The sequence below is a fragment of the Dermacentor variabilis genome, chromosome 6, assembly GCF_050947875.1.
Source record: "Dermacentor variabilis isolate Ectoservices chromosome 6, ASM5094787v1, whole genome shotgun sequence".
Classification (NCBI taxonomy): domain Eukaryota; kingdom Metazoa; phylum Arthropoda; class Arachnida; order Ixodida; family Ixodidae; genus Dermacentor; species Dermacentor variabilis.
Genome location: NC_134573.1, coordinates 13,257,189 through 13,276,758, shown reverse-complemented (window position 1 = coordinate 13,276,758; position 19,570 = coordinate 13,257,189). Strand labels below are relative to the sequence as shown.

The 19,570-nt window shown below is 48.9% G+C and overlaps 1 protein-coding gene and 1 long non-coding RNA gene across 2 annotated transcripts in view; both read right to left on the bottom strand.

Annotated features, from left to right (window-relative positions):
* LOC142584089 (uncharacterized) overlaps window positions 1-13,450 on the bottom strand; it is a 445,388-nt gene extending 431,938 nt beyond the window's left edge. The window contains exon 1 of the mRNA XM_075694266.1: window positions 13,361-13,450. Coding sequence (XP_075550381.1) covers window positions 13,361-13,384 — 24 coding nt within the window. The 5' untranslated portion in view covers window positions 13,385-13,450. The remainder of the gene's footprint in view (window positions 1-13,360) is intronic.
* Window positions 1,363-5,181, bottom strand: LOC142584633 (uncharacterized). The gene is made up of 3 exons (XR_012828842.1): window positions 4,814-5,181; window positions 4,395-4,571; window positions 1,363-2,416 (listed from the first exon to the last, which is right to left on the bottom strand). It is a non-coding gene; the product is annotated as an uncharacterized LOC142584633 (long non-coding RNA).
* Window positions 13,451-19,570: the final 6,120 nt, after the last annotated feature.

Genomic DNA, 19,570 nt, shown 5'->3' with positions numbered 1-19,570 from the left:
GAAAAGAAATACAAGAAGAAAATGATCGCATGATCACAGAGACTGAAAGTTTCCACTTACTGCATCACCAGTGTAACAGTTACGGCTAACTCTAAAGAAAACTGCCATCGACTGGCATCGCACAAAAGCTACCTCAGTGCTTTTGACCTTGCGCAACCTGTAAAACATGCACTGAGGTATGCTTGCACATGTAGTATTAAACAAAGGTGGTAGCTAACCTACACAAATGAATTTTGATCGTATGTCACCCGAGAAGGGCCCCCACAGCCATGTAGATCATTGTGAAGAAAAATCATGTCATCATAATTAGTATTGAGAATTAGTATTAGTATAATTACAATTCAGACATGCGTACTAATTTTTTTTCGACTTGCATTCAAGCTACTTGGCATCCCGGTAAGACATAAAAGACGTTGCCTTGACTTACTGTGTGGGGATTGAGGCGGCTAGACTCTGCAGTGGTGTGTAAGTCATATAGTGGCGATCGTGCCTGCAAAGTATTAAACAACTGCAGAACAGCACGACAGCCGCAGAAATTTCTTACATTTTTTTTCAGTTTAAGAAATTTTTTAAAGCTCACATGCTGTTCACGGCTCCCGTCAGGTAGCCCTGCTTCCTGCCGGTGAAGCAGGGTCATACGTATAAATGTCTCATTTACACACTGCCTTCAATGTCACTGATTACGTACAAAGACTTTGGCCAAACATCCAATGCAGAACATGCAAAACCAACTCTGGAACTGAGCCACGGAACACAAAGAAAAAAAATGCAAGGAATGTGGCTTGTGGATGATAGTTGTGGGAGAGGTAGAGGTTGTCTATTTTGGCAGTGAACCTCGCCTCCTGGCTATGTGGTGGCAAGACTTTTCCCTTTCTGCTACCTCTTCTAATAATAATAAAACAATTTGAAAAATGCTTGCGCTGCTAGAACGCCCCGACAGGCTTTACAACTTGCAGCATATAACCGAACTTTTCAATGGGGTCTGGTTGAAGGTTCATTACATTTCTTTTTATTTACAGGCATGTACAGGCATCTCTACATGCATGCGCAAACTCTACATGCACAGGTGGTGAACTCAAAAAGGTTCATTGCTGCAAGACAGGCTGAATGAGTAAACACAGATGAAAGCGATAAACATCTGTCTTACAACAACAAACCTTTAGTTGCAAGTCAGTGCTTCTTTTTTCGTAGGTGTGTTGCTAAAACATGTTCACACATCTCTACAGCAGCAATGGCCAGTCAACCAGGCCCACAGATATCAACTTTATTAAATTCTTGAATACCGCAAAAAATACGGATACAGCACAATGTAAAATGAACAAAAAAGAAGAGCTGAGGGGCTTTGACATGACAACAACAGACAAAGGAACGTATATAAAGCATAAAGGAAAATAATTCATTTTATTTGTAATGTCAACATCACAAGGAGAACGGAAATGAAAGTGGACAAAATATAACTTGCCACTGCTGGGAGCTAAAACCAAAACCAATTGAGCTGGAGGCTATTCCACCATCAATTTCATAGAATGTTTATGTGTACTAGATTGGGCTCTTGGAGTGTTCTTGCACGAGTAGCATTGGCTAACACTACCAGGGCTACCAGGGCTAACACTATCTAGTACATGCACATTCAGGCCCAAGAAAGTTTGCAGAGGGATAGCCATTGCTGCAGCTCTACTGGTAAAGCAATGCAAGCATAATTCAATGGTTGTGGGTTCGTCTCCCATTAGTGGGAAGCTACCTTTTTATATACTTTCATTTCCCTCCTTATTTTTCCATTTCGATATAAAGTAAATAAATTCATCAATAATTTCCTTTTGTTTCATTGTCTCTTAGCTTTATTATACAAAAAGTATACAATAAAAAATCTTTGAATTACTCTCCTACTTGCATCAATTTAATTTTCAAGTCGAAATGCGTATCCTCACTGACCTCTCTAATGTGTTTGAGCAGAGAGACGGCAAAAGTTCGAGGTCGTCCTGTGGTTTGCATCTTTTGATTGCACTTGAAACATTGCCTAATTCCTCCAATATTAACTGACTCTAATCTTTCTTTTTCCTTTTCCTCCCCCTTGACTTTGCTTCAGAAGCAATGCTTCCTAACGTATCCAGCCTACGACTGCCTGCTGAAGCCAGCGATGCTTCTGACTGCGGACTGCTGTGGTGTGCCTCAGAATCCTCAGGAACCAGAACTTCTTGAAACATCGGTGATTCAAGAGATTCCAAAATGTCCTGATACTCCGCAGACTCATGCGACGCCGAAGACAGAGTCGATGCTGGCGCTTGTGACTCTTCACTTGACGGTGATGGCACTTCAAGTGTTGCCAGATCGGAAAACTGGCACATTTTTTGTTACGATGTCTGCAGCACTTCCCTCCTCACTCGATGGGGGCACTGGTGGAAGGTTGGCGGACATCCTGCATGTGAGCGTAATAAGGGTTGCACATACTGTCAATGTCTAAATAATGTGCCAGTCTTGATGCTAAAATATATGAAGGCTCAAATCCGTCCACATTTGTTTTAGTGTGCGATTTTATTAGAGTACACTGAAGCTCTGAATCAGTTTTGTAGGGACAAAAGTGGCTTGCCTACACAACCAGAATGAACAGTTTCTGCACGCGCGTAAGTGTAGCTTTTGTATCTTTTTTTGTTTTTGCTTGTGATGCATTTAAGCAGTTCTTACGAGATCTGCATGCCTAAAGCCTAGTGATTACTTCTACTCAAAACAGTGCATGATATTTGGAATGTTTCAGTTTTGAAATAATTAGCAGGAAGCATTCCACTACATTTACTCAGTAAAACCACTTAATAAATTTCATGTTGAAAGACCTATGCTTGCACTCTCTAAACATAGAGTAGTAGTACTGTTAGGTCTTGCTTTAGTATAAGGCTCTCTCCTGTTCTAGTTTTTCTACTTGAAACGTTCTTGGCTGGTAACTTTGTTTTCCTTTCACTTGTTTGTAAACTTCATCTCATTCTAAACTGTTTTTCTTAACTGAATGTACGTCTAAATAAAGTGTGAAGCTGTGTACGTAGTAGTCAGTACATTTGTTGTTTGTATTTAGGAAGTTACGTCTAATAATGTTTGTCTTCTTGCCATCTGCCTTGTAAAGGGTGTTTTGGCCCAGCAAAGCTGACCTTAGCGAGCAAACCCTTCCAGAAGGTTTCTTACAGCCAAGCTTTTTTTGCCTCTTCTCTGGACTTTCCTACCGCTGCTCCTACTGTCTTGCCAAATAGCTCGCCTCATACTGATATTAATGTAGTCGTTGAACCATTGTCATCCCAGCTGACTACTGGCTACTGTGTTGCACGAGTGACCAGTACTGGACGTAATGCAAATACCAATTAAAATAATGTAACTAGATCGTGGTTTTAGCATGTAAAATTTCAATAATCATTTTTTGCACAGTGCGAATGTGTTAAACTGGATCATCTAGTCCTTCCTTGAAAATTTTGCTAAGCAGGAAGCGTTCTCCACAAACATCGTGAAAGCTTTGCTTAAACCAGTAACCACAGCACCTGCGATCTGCAGAATAACCGCAGGCTGATAATTAGGTAAGGACACTGCTGAGCAGACACAAAAAGAATTATCAATTACACAGCTGACAATGTCGTCAGTACTATGCCGCATTTATTCCTACAGCATGATGACACTGAATGAATCCCTAAGCAAGCTAGGTAATATTTGAGGGTCTGTGATGAAGCACCGATTTGCACACTGCTGGCAAGCTACAAAATGCAAAATTAAAACTGTGTATTGAAGTGCCCAAGGTACACATGAATATAGCAACATTCAATACTCAGTTAAATACTGGCCATTGACTTGCACGCTGCCTTCTAGGATCAGTGCACAGTATAAAAAAAAACTACTTGCATGATTTGTGTTTTGTTTTTGTGTGTGCATCATGCAAGCCCTTTTCTTTTTATTCATCCTGCTAATTTGTATGTGATATTCTCTGTACTTCTGTCTTATGCTTTATTGTTAGGTTTTTAAGTGCTATTTTACTTGTTATTTTGTACCTGTATTTCTGCTTTCTCTGCTCCCCACTGCAAAGCCAAACTGGCTTTGTGGGTACCTAAATAAATATACAAGGCTATTCTTGTACTGCTTGTATGTCCCCTTACCGGATCACATTTAACGAAATATGCGATAATCGGAGCGGCGATGCAGCACAAATATTTTATCGCCAATTAGACAAAGCTGAATATAATGCATACTGTGCGTCGACTTGCTTGTGTACGCACAATTTTGAGTCAATTTCCATAAGTGCGGTGCATTGCCAGCTATAATACAAACATACGGCATCGCCGGTCAACGTGGTAAAGGGAAAGCACTAAAATCCCGTGTTTCATTTTTAACACGTCGGCTAAGGTGGAAACTTCAAGATCACTTACGGTCTACACTCCATTGTGTAGCGCAGAAACATCATCTGGTCGAAAAACAGCCAGATGACGTCGTCGTGAGCGTCGACTGGCACGGCGCGGCTCTTTTCTTTCTGAAACGTCTTCCCAGGCGCCGAAATTTATTCCCCAGGGACTTCCATCACTTCTGCAGCGCTGTGATAACGTCATCTGCACAGATGAAACGCGTTTTCGACATCTGCGAGTCGGCTGATGAGAGAGGCAGCTTATACCAGTGCCACACAGCAAGGCTTTCGATGGCGATCGAGCGCGATCAAATTTCTCGATCACGATCGGTTCTACGCAGATTGCGCGGTACAGACAATCGTGATCACAAAATCAGACCCCGATCGGGCTCGATCGCGATTGAAACTGCTCCGCTATGACGCCCGTATGAAATTCCGAGCACTCACCTGTTCGGCAGCGTTGGGCATGATGATCCACGACCACCTCGTCAAGTGCTTGTTCTAGTGGCGCTTGTGTTTCGCCTGCTACCAAAGCGCAGGTCGAGCCTCAACGCAGGCGATCAGCGCTTCGTTGTTGATCGCCTCCATAGCCTCTGTGCTCTATCGACACGAAACCAGCAGCGACTCCCGGCGTCTCCGCACGATTCTGAAACTTCAACAACCTTTCCGAACCGCCGGAAGTCTACATGCGGCCCACGTGACGTCGGTGCACAAGCTGCCACTTCCGTCGCGTACGCTCAAAAAGACGCCCAAGATCAAGACCTCCTTGACGCGCGCGTTTCCTGCGCGTCTGCCCCCTCTAGACGCGTAGGACAGGCGCGTACGGCCTCGCAGACGCGTGACGCGCAGCCAGGCGCGCACGATTCACCGCGTGTGGTTGGGCCTTAAGGCATGTACTTCAGCAGTAAGTTTGGCAATTTCAGCATTTGGGGAGGAGACTGACTCTGAAGTGGCGTAACGGTTATTTTCAGCAAGTTTTTATAAGGCATCAACACGACTTGAAAGACTGTTGATCAGGTGCTCAATATTGCTTTGGGCAACCCGGACCATTGTTACCTCAGATAACAATGTAGTTTGTGACGCTTCCAGTCGCGACAAGGTATTAGAAATGGATTCTAGGGACGGTGCGGTGTTATGATCAGGACCGGGATTAAGTTCGACGTCCCCAGACAAAATGAGCGTAAAAGGCACGACAACAGCACTTGCATACAAATAAACCAGTTTCAGCAAACGTCGACAAAAGTCACGCATTACAGGGGGGCACGATACCGCAAGCAAGAATGGGTTGCTGCTGCGAAATGAAGCAGCATAAGGTAAGTAACTAACCTGCGTCAAGAAAGGGACAGTTATGACAGGTGCCTGCGCGGTAGCGTGCCCCGACTGGCAGCGGAAGGGAGGCGGATTAAATAGACCAGCGGCGTTGACCGCGCACAAGGTGGCTCCAGGTTGCCAGATGAGAGCATCAGTAATGGTGGGAATCAGCGGCCACGTAGCAGCTCCTGTCCTCGTTCCGTTGCAAAGTTGGCCAGAAACTGTGAAGCGGCGGTACGCTGTGCCCTCGGTGCTTGCAAGGTAGGCAGGAAGGCTTTGAAAGACAAACACAAGGTAGGCCTGCGTCAAGAAAGGGACAGTTATGACAGGTGCCTGCGCGGTAGCGTGCCCCGACTGGCGGCGGAAGGGAGGCGGGTTAAATAGACCAGCGGCGTTGACCGCGCACAAGGTGGCTCCAGGTTGCCAGATGAGAGCATCAGTAATGGTGGGAATCAGCGGCCACGTAGCAGCACCTGTCCTCGTTCCGTTGCAAAGTTGGCCAGAAACTGTGAAGCGGCGGTACGCTGTGCCCTCGGTGCTTGCAAGGTAGGCGGGAAGGCTTCGAAAGACCAACACAAGGTAGGCCTGCGTCAAGAAAGCGACAGTCATGACAGGTGCCTGCGCGGTAGCGTGCCCCGACTGGCAGCGGAAGGGAGGCGGGTTAAATAGACCAGCGGCGTTGACCGCGCACAAGGTGGCTCCAGGTTGCCAGATGAGAGCATCAGTAATGGTGGGAATCAGCGGCCACGTAGCAGCTCCTGTCCTCGTTCCGTTGCAAAGTTGGCCAGAAACTGTGAAGCGGCGGTACGCTGTGCCCTCGGTGCTTGCAAGGTAGGCAGGAAGGCTTTGAAAGACAAACACAAGGTAGGCCTGCGTCAAGAAAGGGACAGTCATGACAGGTGCCTGCGCGGTAGCGTGCCCCGACTGGCAGCGGAAGGGAGGCGGGTTAAATAGACCAGCGGCGTTGACCGCGCACAAGGTGGCTCCAGGTTGCCAGATGAGAGCATCAGTAATGGTGGGAATCAGCGGCCACGTAGCAGCACCTGTCCTCGTTCCGTTGCAAAGTTGGCCAGAAACTGTGAAGCGGCGGTACGCTGTGCCCTCGGTGCTTGCAAGGTAGGCGGGAAGGCTTCGAAAGACCAACACAAGGTAGGCCTGCGTCAAGAAAGGGACAGTCATGACAGGTGCCTGCGCGGTAGCGTGCCCCGACTGGCAGCGGAAGGGAGGCGGGTTAAATAGACCAGCGGCGTTGACCGCGCACAAGGTGGCTCCAGGTTGCCAGATGAGAGCATCAGTAATGGTGGGAATCAGCGGCCACGTAGCAGCTCCTGTCCTCGTTCCGTTGCAAAGTTGGCCAGAAACTGTGAAGCGGCGGTACGCTGTGCCCTCGGTGCTTGCAAGGTAGGCGGGAAGGCTTCGAAAGACCAACACAAGGTAGGCCTGCGTCAAGAAAGGGACAGTCATGACAGATGCCTGCGCGGTAGCGTGCCCCGACTGGCAGCGGAAGGGAGGCGGGTTAAATAGACCAGCGGCGTTGACCGCGCACAAGGTGGCTCCAGGTTGCCAGATGAGAGCATCAGTAATGGTGGGAATCAGCGGCCACGTAGCAGCTCCTGTCCTCGTTCCGTTGCAAAGTTGGCCAGAAACTGTGAAGCGGCGGTACGCTGTGCCCTCGGTGCTTGCAAGGTAGGCAGGAAGGCTTTGAAAGACAAACACAAGGTAGGCCTGCGTCAAGAAAGGGACAGTCATGACAGGTGCCTGCGCGGTAGCGTGCCCCGACTGGCAGCGGAAGGGAGGCGGGTTAAATAGACCAGCGGCGTTGACCGCGCACAAGGTGGCTCCAGGTTGCCAGATGAGAGCATCAGTAATGGTGTGAATCAGCGGCCACGTAGCAGCTCCTGTCCTTGTTCCGTTGAAAAGCTGGCCAGAAACTGTGAAGCGGTGGTACGCTGTGCCCTCGATGCTTACAGGGTAGGCGGGAAGGCTTCGAAAGACCAACACAAGGTAGGCCTGCGTCAAGAAAGGGACAGTCATGACTGGTGCCTGCGCGGTAGCGTGCCCCGGTAGCGTGGACAATGCTTCCAGTTGGGGTCTCTTATGCTCTCCGCAAAAAATCGGAATTATTCGTGTACAACCCAAAGGCGCTCCGGTGCCAGCGTACCTGGGAATTTCACATTAAAGTAGAGGGGAAACCAGTTCCAAAGGTAAACCAAATCAGAATATTTGGACTTTTCATACAGGAAAATGGACATAATGATGGGACAATAAAAAAACCTAGAGGAATTTGCCACGTAAGCCCTTACCATATTTAGAAGTGTCGCGCTGAAAGGACGCGGCCTGAAGGAAAGAAGCTTGCTTAAGCTAACCCAACCATACGTAATAAGCCGCGTGTTCTTAAACATCAGGTCAGAGGAGAGGAGGAAACTCGACTCGCTCAGTCGACGGTGCATAAAGAGGGCCTTAGGCTTACCAATTAGCACCTCCACAGAGAAACTCCTCTCTATAGGAGTGCACAATACCGGGGACGAAATAGCGGAGGCTGTCAGAATTTTGCAGCTCGAAAGATTAGGCCGAACCACCACGGGCAGAGCTATCCTCGGAATGGTACGCCTGCAAAGAGATAGGGGACTACGAGGCAAGACAAACATCCCGCTGGACTGCCGAGCAAATCTAATCATTCCCCCCTCCCTCGTAACATGCATCCCATATTCAACACGAAAAGGAGGGGAAAAGGGAGCAGAACGCTAATCAAACGCTTCGATTCGATGGACAGCAAGTCCGTGACGTACGTGGACGCGGCAAGTGGTAATCGGGTGCGGCGGACGCCTCGGTGGTCGACGCCTGAGGTGCCCCCGTATCGGCCGCCACCATGAGAAGCCGCAACTCGGAAAGCCATTTCCTTAACCTCCGCATGGGGAAATTGATGGAGCGCGTAGTCCAGACCAGACTGACGCGGTAGTGGGGCTGTGGAACCGCCCGACTACCGGAACATGGACGAGCGTCTGCAAAATTATGCGGAAATTGTCGAAAATTATCGGCTACGCAGGATACTGGTGCCACCACCGGATAAAAGTCTAAACAATATAGAGGCAGTCGCATGGCGGCGCCTGCAAGCTGGGAACTTCGTTATACCATGTTACACATGATAGAGAAAACGATAAGAGCAAACACTGTGGGGCGAGAGGGACCCTCGACCACATAATCTGGGAATGCGCTAGCTCCCCAGGGGCTAAAGCAAACAAATTATAGAGAGGCCTGGGAAGTTCTGCTGTGGAGCGAGGGCTCTTACTCCACAGCAACACGCCATCCGCCTGGCGGAAGAAGCACGAAGAGTCAAGACCTCTTTGCTTGCTTGTAATCGCGGTGGTCCCAGCCCCCGTGCCCACGGCGGGGAGTAGGGGGCCTCCTTATCCGGCTTATCATAAACAGCTTGCAAAGCCTGCTATCAGGAGTCGTTGGCTCTGCTCAGTCGGGGAGCCCTCGTACCGAGAGTGAGGGTGACCTGGCACCGTGGTCCTTTCCTCCCACGTAACACCTGGCGCGAGCGGCAACGGGTCTTCCCTTTCGTCCGCTGTGCTCCGTGGAGGCACAGCTGGTGAAGTGGCCTCGCAGCCTGTGGGAACGTCGTCGACGCGCGCTCGTGACATGGCGTCACAGGCAATGGCAATCCGCGTTTTGATGCCGTTTCGCTGCTAGAGGCGACAGACGCCGGCTTTCTTGTTAATGGGCCATTTGAAGATTTCGCATTTCGAAGATTTGGAAGAACAACGTATAGCATATTACATATCTAGTAACTTTCATACAGTGCCTACATACCTAAAAAGCGTGCATATTTATCCATATCTCGCAGGAAAAAGTTTTTCCAACTGTACGATGTTGTAACTGTGGTGCAGCAGACAAAGCTGCAGCTCCGTTGAAGCCAACAGGGACATGGGGTGCTCTCGCTAAATTGTCCAAGTGCTATCTGTCTGTAGTATGAAATGTGATCGCATTAAATAAGACACTCTTACCAGCACTCACAGGGGACAAGACGGCTGCAGCGCTTTCCGAGCCAGGCGCCGCAGGCGATGGACAACCGCAAACGCGCTGTGGCCCGGTGTCGGCTGCGCCGCTCCCTTCGTGGCCGTTCCCGGATTCTCCTCACCGTGATAATAAAAAATTGGAGGACGCTTAAGCTTCGCCTTCAAGAGTGGAACGCGACAGCGTTCCCGTCGACCCGCCCAGGGGTGTAAGACAATGGGCTACGGCGCAGCGACTACTCGCCCCGCATCGGACGCGGTGAGCGTCGAGCAACGCAGCGTTCGGCGCGACAACGAAATGTGCGCCTGAGCAAGCGACGCACGCCTGAGCCTTAGAAACAGCTCGTTTCTAAGGCAACACCGCGTTCACTAGAGGCGCTTTTGTACCGCTTCGAAGCATCGAACTCGTGGCTCAGTCATAAAGAAAAAAAAAAACTCGTGGCTCAGTGGTAACGTCTCCGTCTCACACTCCGGAGACCCTGGTTCAATTCCCACCCAGCCCATTTTGGAAGTTGCTTTTTATTTATGAAGTGCCTGCCGTGATTTATCGCTCACGGCCAACGCCGCGGACGCCGATGCCGACGACACCGGCTTTTCTGCGACACGAGCTCCTTAACGCTATCGCGTTAAAACAACGCGTCCACCTATACAGCCGCTGGAAATTTTTGTCTACAGCTGCTCTCTGAAAAGCCGTGTCTGCCAAGGCGTCTAGTTATAACATGCCAAGGCTGACCGCCCACTGGCGAACATACCCAAGGCTAAACCAGGTAGTGTGTGCGTGACAACTTTATCGAATATCCTGCAAATTGATGGCCTGGGTCTACGCCGAGGGCGCAGTCTCTCGGTATCTTCCAGGGCTTGCTGGAGGGCCCAAAATTGATTCTGGAGACTTGAGCTAGTCAGTTAGTACATCCGCGGGGACGGCAATTCCCCTCTGAATTATTTCGTAATCCTGTAGTATAAGATTTAAGGTGGCTCTCTTGATCATCAGATAACTTACATTTGTCATCAGGGTATAATTCTGGAAATATGCGTTTAAACTGTACTGGGTTCGTGTCTGGTTTGAAGACGCCTCCAGTCAAACACCTGAGATCTCTCCAATTTTGCTCTTGGAAGTGGATATATACACATCGACTTTCTATAGAATTGGGTAATGTCACTACATGAGAAAATTCTATCCCTATCCTTCCGGTTCAAGTCCTCTTCGGTGAGAGTCGCCCCTAATCGGGCGCGGTTAATGATTCCCCGTGCAACACGATGGGCACCCTTTAAGATTGGAGGTGGATTCACACTCTGTATGGGCTGTGAACCAGATGATTTCCTTGTAAAATTCCTCAGATGATATGAGTTTGGCTTTACTGCTTAGAATTCTTGCAGCTTCAGCCGTCCTGAGATCCGTCCTTTGGCGGAATTTCGCATAGCGATAGCTAAACCGATGGCAACGTCCTCCGCAGCCTCAGATAACCTGGTTTTTATTTAGCACGTGTGTACATTTTCTTGCTTTGTATTAATTGCTAATGCTGTAAACGCTAGGTGATTTGAATACTTCGCGGCGTCCACGAATAGTGCTTCCTCGTCATTGGCGTTTGAGTAGAGCTTTAGCTCTGCTTGTTCCCCTGCCCTGATTGAATTTCGGGTGCATTTTTTAGGTGAATTTGGGATTTGAATCCTGCTCCTGATCTCTCTGGTCAACGCAACCTTGGGTGCTTGCTGGTTATGGTAATTTATGCGGATTTAATAGAGTATACGGAGCACGTTGTAAGTAACACGTTTTTGCTGCTAGCACTGCACGGCTTGCCTGGAAGGGGCGCAGATAATGTAGCCACGGCGCGTGCCCGACGGCAGCGATAGGTGGTACCGGCACAACTTCGAAGACTCTAAACCGTCGCTGTGTGCGGAAAGGTCGAAATTATTGAGCCGCGCGCGAAAGTAGGATCACGGGCCGAGAGAAAAACGCGCCCACGTTGGCAGTCTGTCATTGCATTCGGATTCCCCGCGAAGCGCCGCTTGCTGCACAACGGGAAAAGAAGCTTTTCTGTCTTGAAGTTAAGTTGTCTCGTCGAAAGATACAGGGTGTTTATATGAACCCGGCAGAAGCGGGTTGAGAGGTCTTGTGAAGCTGTAATTGGCCTGACCAGTTCATGTAAACTCTAGCCAGTCGGGCTTAACGAGCATCGAGTTGGGCTAGGTCAGACCGACTGATCCAGCGGGATCCACCGCGGACACTTGTGCGCAACCACTGTGACTTGGCACTTTCTGCGCCGGCATCGGGGAGTGTAGAACATGGCAAAGACAAGTACTGTGCAGTGCAACCTAATCGTAACGATAAGACTAATGAAGCAGAGCTGTTGCAAACGTCTGCAGAAAACGGAAGCTCAGTTCGAGCTCGTTGATGTCGTCCCGACGGTACACGCCGCCGTTGTCCATACTCGTCAGAAGCGAGTTAACTTAAACGCGGTTACGCGGGGCACGGTCAGCCTGATTTTTGACTCGACGCTCTTGTGTTGGGATCATGTAAACGTAGCCATAGTGATTGCTGCCAAAGGACGGAGGGGCGCACGCCGTTAGTACTTTATCTGGCGGTCGATCGCACCTCACGAGTGACCTCACTTGAAGGATCTTTCACCTTTGTCTGACTTAAGTAGTGCGCGTTTAAAAGCTAGTGGACTGTTCAAAGCCAATTAAAATTAGCGAGACCAGGCAGCTGCGACACGGATAAGCATTGTGGCTAAAGTTCTTCCAACGTAGGCGAGCACGGCCGTGTGTGAGCAGGCGATAGTGGGCTTCAAGAAGTGTGCAATTCTTATCGAAATTCAAAACGTAGATTTTCGCTTAGTTCAGCTTCTCTAGTATATTGCATAGTTATTTATTTATTCAAAATACCTTACAGGCCCGAATAATTGGCGTTGGGTAAGGGAAGCTCCAAAAAGTTTTACATTGTATAGCGTACAGAACATAAAGCGCTTTGTTAGTGATATTAGTGATATCATGTTAGTGATACAAGGAAAGATGAAGTTTGCACGAACTCTAAAATCCTCAGGTCAAAAAAGAGAAAAAAAAGATGCATACAAGAAACAACCCAGGCAAGAAGTTATTTAAGGTACGAAATGAATGTTTATGTCGTCACGGAATCTTTCTTTGTCAGCTTCAGCTACCAGGATATATCGGGAAGGTCGTTCCACAAGCGCATGACACGTGGAAACGCAAATGAGTTAAAAGCGTCAGTTTTACCACAGATGCACGTGAAAGAAAGATGATATATACCCAGTAACAGTATGAAGAGGCGTGGAGATACAAAAACCTTTCTTGATTGATGTCAGCTATCGGCCAGCAGTAACCGTCTATAGTAATCTTGCATATGACGACATATGCAAGACGCTGGCAGCTTCGAAACGGTCGAGAAGAAGGCCTCTCTTTGAAAAGAGAGTTTATGAGCGTGACTTTCAACGCCTCCTTTAAGCGCCTACTTTCAGCGCTTACCTATGACGCCATGTAGCAAACCATGCTCCTCTGTTCCACGGCCGGAACGCAACTTGGCTCTCTTGCGCGTCTGATCCTGTGGAGCTCATAACTCGAGCAACCGGGGTTAATTAAGTGGGATCAGGCACTAGAGGAGGCTTCGTCGAAGCAGCTGTCGTAACGATTGAAACGCAATGGCGCTCACCAGCCCGCGCGCTGCAGCCGTCATCGGTGGTCGGTCGCCGGGCCGTCCGAGAGCGAGGGCACAGCGGCGGTGCGGAAGCCGCCGCGTTCAACCTGCCGCTCCCCTGCCACGTTACGATACTTGTCGCGTGCACTATAGCTCTTTGGGAACGCCAAATCTGAAGCCATGAATGTCTTCAAAAAGAGACAGTAGTTGTTCTAATTGAGCGAATATACCGATCCTTGTGCCACCTATCCCCGCACTGTTGAACGAAAACAAGAATAACTTCCTACAGTCAAGTTTAAAAAATATATCGTGCGTCGCTGCTTACAAGAGGTGCGCGTCTCGGCGAGCTACCAAGATTTCTTAGACATATGGCAGGTTTGTGCAGCACAGTTTGACGCCTGCTGTCATTCGAAGCTCGTGTTTTCTTTTTTCTTTTCGCGCATCTTTCACGCGATCCAAAGCTCGCGCTTACCTCGCATGCAAGCACATTCGACAAGGAATTCAATTCTGTTCCATTTGTTAGTCGCTGCGTAAAGGACGTGAATACAAGAAAATTGCCACCATCAACGAGTACGGTTTGTCTTGCGTCGTGTGGGATCCCTATCAGAGCTTTCCAAGATGGCAATGGGGGAAGCTTGCCACAGAGTCGTTTAGAGAAGCGCCGACACTCAGGCGCTGAGTGTCGGCGTGCTTCGGCGTCGTACCCGAGCGAACGAGCACAGCGAGGGGTGAAAGAGCGGACGCGGGGCGCAGCCGGAGGTGAAGCACCGATTGCTACACCAAATTAGTAGATGGCTATACGAAGCAAGGATAGCAGTTTTATCGGCCGTATGAAGTTGTAAACATTCGCTTACTAACTAAATAACAATGATATAATGTGTATAAGCGCGATTGAACGAGGACGTAGAAAGAAACAGAGACAGCGTTGTCTCTGTTTCTTTCTACGCTTTCATACAGTCGCGCTTACGCATTCTATCGTGGATTAAGACTAACTAGCTCGCCAACGCGTCTTAAGTAAACACTACGGTGTCACGCGCGCACACGTAAACATGAACTCATCACACTCGATGAGCTCGGAAACTCACAGTCAGAATGCTGCATGGAGTAAGGAATCGCGGCAGGAGGAGCGATGGGATTGACCTTCCTGAATATCTCGCTTGGACGCGAACGAAACGTCGAAAGTGCAGCGCGCACGAAGCTACCGGCACTACATGCACTCTGCAAGCATTGCTGATCGTTTCGAAGATGAGGCCCGCGCGTGTGCGCGTTTGGCCACGTAACAGATCGCTTTCGAGATACGGCGCCAGCAGAAGTCGCCGGAAAAGAACCCCCCCCCCCCTCTCTCTCTCCTCACCTCACCCCCGTGGCTGGCGGCGTTTTTAGATTTCTAGTAGGTAGAGCGGGGCGTGACACTTTTTACGGAGCTCGACGTTTTTGCGCAGGCGCGAGTAAGAGCGGGCGCGAGAGAGAAAATCTGCGGGCTTTTGCTCCTTGAATATATGACTCAGCCTAGGCACTACGGAGGAGGTTTCTTAGAGCGCGTTGTATTCGTTTTCCCCCTAGACATGCCGGCAGTGTGGAGTGCGATCGAGTTGGTTTATACGCTCCGCCGCTGGCTGCTGGCGCGGTGAAGCAGTGGGCGCGGACGCCGCTTGGTGATCGCTTTGTCTGAAGGGACAATGTTCTGCCTGGTGTTGTGCAAGTCGCGGGTCGCTTTTTCCGTCGCGACGATAGATCGGATTTTTTACAAGCACTGCTCCAGGAGGGCACATGTAACCGGTAAACGGAGGCCTCAGGAGAGCACCTGAGGTTATATTAAAGCAGGCGGCGCAGGATCTCCGGGGGGGGGGGGGGGGGGGGGGGCACCCAAGCTGTAGCGGGGGGATCAAAGCTCAAAGCAGGGCGGCCCGTGGGTTGAGCCGCAGAGGCCGAAGCGTGCCAGGGGGTGTTCGCATGGAAAATTGGCTGTCCGCGATAGCGGACTGCCGATCTTATACTCCCCTGGCACGCGCAGGCCTCTGCGAGCCCCAACCAACGGACCAGTCCGGCTTCTAGCTTTGATGTCCCCGTTGCCGCCTTGGTGTCCTGGACGCGCCGCCAATAATGCGAAATAATGACACGTTGTTTTCATTAGTAAAAACATGATCGAATGAATATGATTGCGTCGAGCCGCCAAGTTGCGATGCTAAGTTCAGCACTACCGCGCCCCGCGACTTCTCGCCTAGAGACAAGCGCATACAACGCGCGCCAAGAAACTGCTCCATAGTACCTAGGCAGAGTCGTATGTTCAAGGAGCGAAACTCCCCACATTTCCTCTCTCGCACCCGCTCTTACTCGCGCATGCGCGCAAACGTCCGTTGTCTCCGCAAGTGCCACGGCCCGCTGTACCTACAAGCAGTTGGAAATACGCCGTTCACATAACTGCTATCCGAATAAAAGAGAGCGCGAGGGGGAAAGTGGAGGAAGAGTGGAGGGGAAACAGCCTGCGCATGCGCAGAGTGGGGTCGGCCATGGCGTCCGCAGCCGCGTGGGCGATCTCATTTGTGTTTCCGAAGAGGGTGGCGTGAGGTTTGGACCGTTACTCTCGTCGGCGGCGTCAGCTGCTGAGGTCAATCCGAGGAACTACTGTCGGATACAACTTTAGAAAAAAGGGGGCGTTTACTCCTCCGAGGCGGATGCACACGCGCATCCACCAATGGGCGCGCACTCTGGACAGACGTCATGAGCCGGACGGCCATGACGCCGTCGGAGAAGATGGCTGCCCGGGCTTCGAACTGGGCCAAGTCGCGTCAGCTGTGCGCGTCAACGCCTCGTCAGAGTGAATTCCGAAACTGTTTGTGATTGTCTATCATGCCGGAAATATTACTGCGAGCTTACGATGCCGCATTAGTGCCGCGTGCGTTTATTCTAAGTCGTAATCCGGCGAAGAAACACTGCAGCGAGCATCGCTGGCGCTGCGCTACGCTTTGTCTGAAAACAGGATCCAGCGGCAACTGCTGCAAACACACATCATGCGAGTTTGTTCCACGTTTTTTTTTTATTTCGCCCCCGAGTGAAGTTACGACGAGAAATGTTTGCCCAAGTCCGGTGCCTACTGTCAGCGGTGAGTGTGTTCGTGTACTGCGTCGCTGCGTTTCTCGTCGGACGGGATGAAGTGATGGAGCAAAGCCATTCTCAGGAGAAATTAGAAAAATAAGAAACAGAAAATATTTGCAAATGAAGTCTCCAACGCAAAGATTTGTCGCCGTCAACTTAGCGTGAACGATCGTTGTCATCAGTGAGATAGCCGAGCGTCTAACAGCGGTGTTCGAGCGTTGTGTAGCACCATCGATTGATTGCTTTCCACCAGTGCTTACCGCGCACGCAAGCTGTAGAATGCGCGCTTTGGCACACTCACGCATAAGTTGTGTTGCCAGCGTTCGATATGGTTTCCCACAACACAGCTCCGCGCTGCTTTTTGATCCTTGTGATATGTTGCAATTAAATATTCCCATGACAGTGTTAAGAGAACGGTAAAAAAAAGCATACAAGAAGCTAGGCACAGCAGCTTGTGAACCCGCTCCTATAATACCTCTACCCGCGTCTGTTTGTAAATGTGTGTATGTTTTCTTGCGTTTCTTTAATATTTTTATTTCCCAGATATCTTTATATTTGAGATTTTCTTCGTTTTCGCGTTTGTGGGTGAATACGTGCCTGCTTCCATGCGTGTTTGCGCTTACTTTTATATTTGTCCTTTTATTTGATATCAGCATTTGTTTTTGCTAGTTTTCTTTCAGCAAGGTGTTTTTACAAATTTTCATTAACCAATCTCGTTCAAAGCACTAACTCCTGTAGACTGCAGGGCTGTCCTTTTCCATCTCATTAAAACCTTTCGCACTAATCTACCTCGTCTTCTCAATCTACCTACTCGCTGTGTTTTCTGTCCTCGCTTCTTGTGTCGTTGCCACAATGTGATTAACCAACTTGCTCAAAACAGATTTTGATCGCCTATGAAAACAGAAAGGTTTAGAGATAGATTTTCTGACTTTCTTAAAAGCGTCATGTGGGTTGTACAGCAACTTTGCCCCTTACCTCTGTTCTGGTTTTTGCATGAGTGCATGTGGCAGCTCGCCAGAAGTGCACAGGAAAGGCTGCATATTGCGAAACAACACCTTGCTATGCTGTTGCATTTTTCATGCTTTCAGTCTTAGTAAAACAGACGGTTTCGCTGCCAATCACATATGAAGGTAAAAATTTTCAACATGAATAACATTGTGCAGTGGCGTATCATTTCCTGTCTGAGGCTTTCATCGTTACAAAGACATTTTTCAGTGAATGTAGCCCAGCAAAGCAGTGCCCTGGGAGCTTTTGCAACTTTCACCACTTATTACATCACCAAAGTCATTGTCTGAACCTGGCCATCGATCGCTATGCCGATAGCTTGTGAATTAAACGATTGCCTCAATAAAACACATTCAACTTTACTCAGAATTCTTTAGTACAAACAATGCTAGCAGAGCTATTCAGTGTGAAAAATTGTGCTTACATTCGTGTCATTTGCCCGGTCAGATAAACAAATAGAACAATGGCTGCGGCATGACTGTGATTTGATGTGCAGACTGCAAACGGTGCCTTTCAAGCGTGCCCTCGACTACTGCTATTAATAGCTATGCCGAATGAGTTTTCTGCGCCTCACTAAGCATATGATGTTTGATAATTGTTCTCTTATTCGCATTACTTGCCTGAGCCAGATAACCAAGATAAACAATGCCACCAAGCGAATGTGCTTTTGCATGCAAGCTGCCAACAGTGTCTTTCATTTTCGCGTTGATTGCTACCGTTTCACCAACAGTGGCGACGGCATGACTGCTAATGGTGCCTTTCAAGCGTGCCCTCGACTACTGCTATGAATAGCTACCCGAATGAGTATATTGGGCCTCACTAAGCTAATGATGCTTGATATTCGTTCTCTTATTCGCATTACTTGCCTGAGCCAGATAACCAAGATAAACAATGCCACCAAGCGAATGTGCTTTTGCATGCAAGCTGCCAACAGTGTCTTTCATTTTCGCGTTGATTGCTACCGTTTCACCAACAGTGGCGACGGCATGACTGCTAATGGTGCCTTTCAAGCGTGCCCTCGACTACTGCTATGAATAGCTACCCGAATGAGTATATTGGGCCTCACTAAGCTAATGATGCTTGATATTCGTTCTCTTATTCGCATTACTTGCCTCAGCCAGATAACCAAGATAAACAATGCCACCAAGTGAATGTGCTTTTGCATGCAAGCTGCCAACAGTGTCTTTCATTTTCGCGTTGATTGCTACCGTTTCACCAACAGTGGCGACGGCATGACTGCTAATGGTGCCTTTCAAGCGTGCCCTCGACTACTGCTATGAATAGCTACCCGAATGAGTATATTGGGCCTCACTGAGCTAATGATGCTTGATATTTGTTCTCTTATTCGCATTACTTGCCTCAGCCAGATAACCAAGATAAACAATGCCACCAAGTGAATGTGCTTTTGCATGCAAGCTGCCAACAGTGTCTTTCATTTTCGCGTTGATTGCTACCGTTTCACCAACAGTGGCGACGGCATGACTGCTAATGGTGCCTTTCAAGCGTGCCCTCGACTACTGCTATGAATAGCTACCCGAATGAGTATATTGGGCCTCACTAAGCTAATGATGCTTGATATTTGTTCTCTTATTCGCATTACTTGCCTGAGCCAGATAACCAAGATAAACAATGCCACCAAGTGAATGTGCTTTTGCATGCAAGCTGCCAACAGTGTCTTTCATTTTCGCGTTGATTGCTACCGTTTCACCAACAGTGGCGACGGCATGACTGCTAATGGTGCCTTTCAAGCGTGCCCTCGACTACTGCTATGAATAGCTACCCGAATGAGTATATTGGGCCTCACTAAGCTAATGATGCTTGATATTTGTTCTCTTATTCGCATTACTTGCCTGAGCCAGATAACCAAGATAAACAATGCCACCAAGCGAATGTGCTTTTGCATGCAAGCTGCCAACAGTGTCTTTCATTTTCGCGTTGATTGCTACCGTTTCACCAACAGTGGCGACGGCATGACTGCTAATGGTGCCTTTCAAGCGTGCCCTCGACTACTGCTATGAATAGCTACCCGAATGAGTATATTGGGCCTCACTAAGCTAATGATGCTTGATATTCGTTCTCTTATTCGCATTACTTGCCTCAGCCAGATAACCAAGATAAACAATG